Here is a 7408-nt window from a genome sequence, read left to right as displayed (position 1 = left end):
TTGCGGTTGTTGTGTTGCTATTGGGGTCGGACATCTTAGTTGTTCAAGGTAGAATGATTGCTTTTGAGAACCTTTGTGTTAGAATCTCCACAGACGGCGTCAATTGTTTCAGGTAAAAATATACTTAATGTTAGATACAAATTACAAGAGACTAATGAGTGATAGGGTAATGCTAAGCTCGGTTCGATGTTCATGTTCCTTGAATCCTTGGACTTGAGATCATTGGACTCCTTCATTTCCTCTCGATCTGATCTTGAAACGGGGAACAAACCTACCTTCGGGAGGTTCCGAGACAAGTCCCTTTGATGCCTAAGTCGGTCTTTTGTTCACTTAGGAGCCGAATGGATACCTCGTGAGGAGTCGTCCTTAGCCGACTGATAGTAATCAGTCTATTATAGACAACATTACTAATCTTTGCATTACTTCTAACAATGTATAAAGCCTGAGATAATGTTGAAATTAGTATGATATACCAGAATTTTAAGATCCAAACACAATATCTTTTCAAATAGTCTTAAATTAAGGAGAGTCCTAGAAAGTGCAGGGGAATAAAATACTAGAAAGAAAACCGTAACCATGTGAAGTGGATAGATCTCAAGGCGATGACCTGACAGCCAATATATGATCATTTTCCTCAATATTTTTTTTGACATCATCCTCCTCCTTTCAAATTAAAGACATACCCTCGCACTATATATATACTGTAATCACTAACCAAACCATACTCTAAAACAACCACCTTATTATCTTCAACTGATAAATCAAACAAGCCAACAAAAAAGAACAAAAGAGCAAGACATTAGAGTGAATCAATGGAGTTACAGCTAAGGTATACGACCCTACTAATGGCGCTAACATGCGCCATGGTGGTAATTACGCTACCTCAAGTATCAGCTAAAAGATACATTGTAGGAGGTAGTTTTGGTTGGGCTTCTTCAGGTGTTAACTTCACTGTTTGGGCTCAGGACAAACACTTCTACCTTGGAGACTGGCTTTGTATGTCATTCCCTCTCTCCTTTTTTATATTATGATTATTATTAGATCCAGCTTTAATGCAGTGGCGGAATCAGGATTTGTATTTACGACTCAATAATGTAAAGCATTCAAGTTTCGAATGTTTGACTGTTCGGCCCCTACTAGCTAGCTAGCCACTGCGTGGTTCCGCCACCGGTTTAATCAGTTATTTGAGCTGGGTATTTAATTTAAGTTCAGATCTAGTGTATTTGAGCTTAAATATTTAAGTTGTGATCTTGTTATTGTGTTTATGCTGGTAAATTTTTAGCTACTAGTCTACTACTGTAAAGTTTGTGCTGCATTTTATGGTTTCCATTTTTGTTAACTGATTATGATTAATGATTGTTGCCAATTTCGTTGGGTGATGTGACTCTTTCTATTAATGTATTTAGATGCGTTTTTTCGTGCTAGATTTGTTCCTGTTTTGAATGCCATACTACTGATGTTGAAATTAATTTCTGTTTTCTGTTTCCCACATTTTTTAGAATATTCAACAATTTTGTATTCCTGTTTGCGTTTTTCATTGACAATGTCTATTTTTAGCGAAATTAGCAAAAATATTAGACTTAATTTCTCACATTATGAATAATATTTATTTATAATATAGGCGATTATTTTTATGAACATCATAATGTATTAATTCAAATCAGTTAGTCTTCAAAGTTGGTGTTTTTTTCTTGTGTGTGTCGTCGGAAAGAGGAGAATCGTGGTGGTCGAAATAGCTTATTTGGTTGGTCTAGGTGGTGAAGGGGTTGGGTGATGTAATCAGGTGGTGCTGTCTGATTTTTAAGTGGCGGTAGTGAGTGTTGGTGGTGGACTCACGGTCGAAAAGGAGTTGTCGTTGTAGCGCGGTGCTCCTGTTGGTGATGGAGCATGGTCTGGATGGAAGGTGATACTCGTAGTTTTGGTGATGGAGAGTAGTGGTCTACGCCTATTTGGGCTAATCTAGTAGTCTTCGGTTGTTGGTGTTGTGGTCGTTGCGTTGGGTCGTCACTCATGGGTGGTTTGGGTGGGATTTTCGTTCGTCGGTGGTGGTTGGCGTGGGCTCAATTTGGTCTTGAAAGGGGCTAGGTGGGTGACTTTATGGCTAATAATAATTATTACTCCCTTTGTTCTAGAGAATAGAGCAAGTGTAAACTACTGAACGGAGGGAGTATTGTTATATTTTTTTTTCTTAAAAAAACGTATAACTTGACAAAAAGGTAGCCGGTCACCTAGTCTAATTTGAGAAGATGATAGTTAAAATTGGATTTATTATGAGTTAAAACATTGTTCCCATTATTGTAAGTAGATTAACAATAGTTTAGATTATTCCCATTAATTAACCTTTTTTTTTCCGTTAAAGTGGCCTTTACCTATGTCAATGGTGAAATTAGGCCCTCAAGTTTCAACTGTAGCAATCAAGCCCGGACATTAACAAAAAGTGAATTCAGCTCCAATTTTTAATACACTTAATACTCAACAAAAATTCATTTTTATATTTCTATTACACAACGAATAACAAATAAAAATTACTAATTTCAATTTTAATAATTTCATCTAAACATTAATTTTACATTCATCTATAATAAACAAAATAAAAATATGTTAAAATTTGATGAACTATTCTAACATTTACAATAAATTGTCTAACAATTGTAAAATTATCAAAATACTTACTACTACAATTATATATTGTATAAAAGTTATAAGAATATAAAAATTAAATTTTGTACTTGATTAATTCAATTATGAAATTCATTTTGATGGAATATTCGTGAAAAATCATGCAATGGGGTTTAATTTCACTTCCGATCAAAGTTAAGGGGCATCATTGCTACAAATGAAATTTAAGGAGCCTAGTTTAACCATTGACCAAAGTTAAGGGAACAAATTGTCACTTTCACGTATTTTTTTCTTTCCTTTTTTCCGGATTGTGGAAACTGCATAATAGATGTCGATTATGGCCGGAAAGGAAGATAATGATCGGTAGTTCCAACATTTTAGAACAATATTATGGAGCTACTCATTAACAAGAATTGCATTTACCACTCTTTTGTAGGTTGTAGCTAAAGGTGAACATGATAACACTAGCAAAACAATAATCTCAAAATAATTTCGGATAGTTGGTAATAATTCTTTACAAAACCAAATTTTGATTCATGTTCATAATGTGTTACTCTCTTCTTATCTTTATCAAGGTTCGATACGGGGAATGATCCTCATATATGGAGTAAATTAAAGGCAGTCACACGACGAAGTTTATAGGTGAATATCTGGTGGGAATTTGTTGTGTGGCTTACTACCCTTGCTTGTTAGTTGTTGCACTGTGTAGGGTCAGAACAGCTGTCACAGGTCACACCCCGTAATGTTCCCATTTTTGCTTGCTGTCCTTATTAATATCGTCTAATTAGGAAGTTTCTATACGAAAATCATATGTTGATCCAATTTCTAGTTTATTCACTATATTTAATGTTATAAATTAATCACAAATAGGATTATACATCCAGTTGTACCATAAGCATGGTACAACCAAGTATAAGAATTCGAGCTTACGTGTATTTTTTTCTGAGCTAATTTAAATTTCATGTTTTTAATGTGTAAATGAATGAACTCAATACTTTCTAATAAAACTCATATTCTTTAATATAAAGCTCGAATACTTTGGCACAAAGCTCAGGTTCTACACCGTACAACATATACATCTGGTTGTATAGTCCATGAATTGTAAATTAATCCATGATTGCCAAATTAACTTCATCTACAAGTAATCAATTAATTGAGTGTTATACTTTTAGTTATGTTTTCAAGTCAACTAAGTCGGATCTTGTCTTCCATGTGAGTAACAAACTCAAATTAATTGCTCTTTTTTTCCTCCTTAGTTTTTGTGTATGACAGGCACCAGAACAATGTGCTTGAGGTAAACAAGACTAACTACGAGAATTGCATTGCCGACCACCCTCGTGCCAACTGGACAACAGGAGCGGGAAGAGACGTGGTTCCGCTTAATCAAACTCGACATTATTACTTCATCAGTGGCAACGGGTTCTGTTATGGAGGCATGAAATTGGCCATCAACGTCGTCAAGCCTCCTCCTCCACCCTCGGCATCCCCTGTTAAAAATGCTGCATCAAACACGTCTTTACGAGGCAACTTTGTCCTCCCACTTGTCTTCGCCATTGGCGCTTTCTGGGATTCTTTTCTCAGGGTCATGGGATAAGTAATCAAAATCCGCATTTTCCACGTCGAAGACGGATATATTGGGTTTTTTTTTTTTTAAAGTTGATTTGTGTTAGGAATTAAGTTTTCCTTCCATGCTGTATTTCTTAATTTATTGGAATTGAGGGTGGTTGACAAATTGTAACAGTCAAAGATGACTGTGTTTGGTTGGTTTGAAATAGGAGCAATTATTGAGTGGACATGGATTCATGTGAACGGTTGTTTATTTTTCTAGCCGTTGCCTTACCAAGTTACTTTCCCCTTTCTAGTGCAAGAATTGCGGATGCTTGATTTGCGAAGGGAATACGATACAGCTCTGAGCCTTTGCCTTTTGTCTCTCTTTAAAAAGTCTTACCCAGTTCTCACTGCAAAGATTATTGGTAATTCTTGAAATATGACTTACATGAGTCTTAAGAAATGACTTACTCAAAACTCCTAATAATTTACCAAAGGCTTGACATAGTCTTAAATTGACTTAAGGCTCAAAGTCTTGACCCCACCGTTTTAGAAATGACAACCAATAAAATGCTTCTATGTATTAAACTATTATTTTTTTCCTTTTTATCTAAACCCTACAAGAAAAGTGTTTTAAAAAAATAAAATCTGAGGTGAGTGAGAAAAAATAATGTATAAAGTCTGAGGTGAGTCTTAAGAAAGTCTGAACAATAAAATATTATAAAAACTGATGTGACAGAGTTTTAAGACTTTTGTGAGTCTGACTGATAAATATATCCTTAACCAATATAAGAAATAAGATTATTGGTAGTTTTGAGACAAGACTTTGGTAAGTTTTGAGACAAGACTCACTTAAAATTACCAATAATATATGATAGTCTTGATAAAGTTTTAAGTTGAGTTTTGGTGAGTCTTTGATCCTACTTTCGAAAGAAGACATCTAACGAAAGAAACTAATGTGTTATATTATTAAATAAAGTGAAAAAATAGAGTTTGAGGTGGGTCTAACTGATAATATATAAAGTCTGATCTGAGTCTGAATAATAAAGAAATAATAGTATAATTTAGTGGAAAACTAATGTGCCAAAGTCTTAAGAGTTTCTAGAGTCTTACCAATAATCATACTTATCGTTGTAAGCTAACCACTGCCCCTAATAAACTGTATAATAATGGACCCAAAAATGACCGAAGTAAGAAATGATCTGACACGACTCGACCTTATCCGAGTTCGTAAACCCGAAAATGACCTGACCCGAACTCCACCTAATTAACCCAAATCAATCGTAAATGTGATTTCAAGTTAAAATAAACTTAAGTCGAGAATATATTAAGGGTCAAAATGTTGTCCGCATATATGACTTACTCTTTGTCTATTAATAAAAGTTCTTATTATAATATTATTTATAGATTTTGGCGTAGATATCACTTAATTAAACAACTCTTACCAATTTATCACTTGATCAACTTTTTTTTTTACCAATTTGTCCAATACTCCCTCCATTCAACTCCATATTACAAGTTTGTTTTTTCACGTTTGCCAATGCGTGTTTTACGCGTTAAATATCTTTATCTACGTATTTGCAAAAATTATAAAAGTTAGATATTCTTAATGTACTCCTAAAGACGAATCAAATAAGATCCCACATAAATATATTTTCACTTATGTATCGAGAGAAAATCGAAATTGAGTGTCCACTTGTGAATAGTGTACAAAAGAGAAACTTGTAATGTATGGAGTTAAATGGAGGGAGTACTAGTCTAAATCCCGCGCAATAAATGCGCGATATATACAGAATTTTGACTTTTTACATTATTACTTATAGATTTTAGATTAATATTTTCGTAATTTTCGTGTTTCACTCATTGTTAATATAAAGTTAATCAAGATTGAGTAATTTAAAGAAACGTGTATATTAAAAAAAATTAATATAATTATTTTATTTTATAAATTTTCTCAAATCATTTTAAAAAATTCTTTTTTCGTCACTAAATTAATAATAACAGTTTATGGTTATGCATAAGTTGTAGTTTAAAACCAATTTTAATTTATTTTAGTTAAAAGATATATTTTAAAGTTTAATAATAACAGTTTATGAGTATGCATAATTTATAGTTTTAAACCAATTTTAGTTAAAAGATTATATTTTTAAATTTAATGATGAAATATTTTTTTTAAATGAAAGATTAGTTTAATTAAATGAAATCTAACTTGTTTCCATATTTAAGTTAGAGCATTTGGAGGGAAAACTTTTTGAGAATCCTTATATACCTTCTTTTTTTTTTTTTTTTTTTTTTTTTGTGACGAGAGAACCCGCAACCGCTACCTTCGTTGCGCACTAGGTAAACCCTCGGGTATATGTGATAGCCTGCAAACCACGTATACCAGGTAAGCCTGTAAAACCTGCCCTGTTAGGGACCTGTGGACTGACCTGTTAACCATGAGAGACCCTTAGTAAGGGAGACAAGGAGAGACTACGTTGTCATCGTAACTCGATACTCGACCTAGTAGAAGTCACTCGGCCGAGTAACTGGGGTACTCGACCGACTGCGGCGTACTCAGCCATTTCTAAAACGTAATTCATTTCTACGATTCATTTTACCATTTCTAAACCTAATTTCCCTCTCTCCCAATTCTCTCATTGTAAGACCCCCATACACCAATGTGCCTTACCAAGGACTACCTCAGTGTATAGAGGTGCTACCATCTCGGTTTTTCGAGGTAAGTAGATCAAACAAACAATAGTAGAACATTTACTAAATAGCTTTATACTTTTACATCATAAAACAGCGTGACAAAGGTACAACCTAGACAACTGAAAGGACTACTAGACATGAGTGACAGCAGTATCTACTTCGGTAGCGTGATGACTCGATTCCCTTCCATGTCCCGCATGCATCAAGACTAGTCGTACCTGCTAAACCAACTGCTCACCATCCCCGAATGGATCACCACAGTTTTGAAAACACAACACAGGGTCAGTTCACAGAATAATAAAGATAAGCAAATGCAACAAAGAAAAACCAGCTGTTCCACCATCAATCTCCAACTCCCAATCACATCTCATAACTGACTACACACTAAAGTGTGTAGCCCTGCCAGATTACTGCCGCAACAGTTAATCCTCACCGCCAGTGGGGGACCGCAGCCTTACCCACCTAAGCCCCGCTCATCACACGAGCGATAACCTATGTTCATTAATGTGCACATCCCCTCTTGTGGCGGGTTCCACAAAGGGCGAAT

The 7408-nt window shown here is 34.7% G+C and overlaps 1 protein-coding gene across 1 annotated transcript; it reads left to right on the top strand.

Moving 5' to 3' along the window:
- The first annotated feature begins 584 nt into the window (after positions 1–584).
- Positions 585–4414, top strand: LOC141611035 (early nodulin-like protein 17). Its single transcript, XM_074429442.1, has 2 exons — positions 585–996; positions 3876–4414. The coding sequence occupies exons 1-2, from the start codon at positions 813–815 to the stop codon at positions 4211–4213; spliced, it is 522 nt and encodes a 173-aa protein (XP_074285543.1). The 5' UTR covers positions 585–812; the 3' UTR covers positions 4214–4414.
- Positions 4415–7408: the final 2994 nt, after the last annotated feature.

Source organism: Silene latifolia, chromosome 1, assembly GCF_048544455.1.
Source record: "Silene latifolia isolate original U9 population chromosome 1, ASM4854445v1, whole genome shotgun sequence".
NCBI lineage: Eukaryota > Viridiplantae > Streptophyta > Magnoliopsida > Caryophyllales > Caryophyllaceae > Silene > Silene latifolia.
The sequence above is the reverse complement of the archived record's forward strand: the minus strand, read 5'-3'. Positions and strand labels throughout refer to the sequence as shown.

What these genes read in the sequence shown, in the direction of transcription:
- LOC141611035 (XM_074429442.1), top strand. Translation starts at nt 813, where the DNA reads ATGGAGTTACAGCTAAGGTATACGACCCTACTAATGGCGCTAACATGC. An exon ending in CTACCTTGGAGACTGGCTTT is followed by an intron (nt 997 to 3,875) that starts GTATGTCATTCC and finishes TTTCCTCCTTAG; the next exon opens with TTTTTGTGTATGACAGGCAC.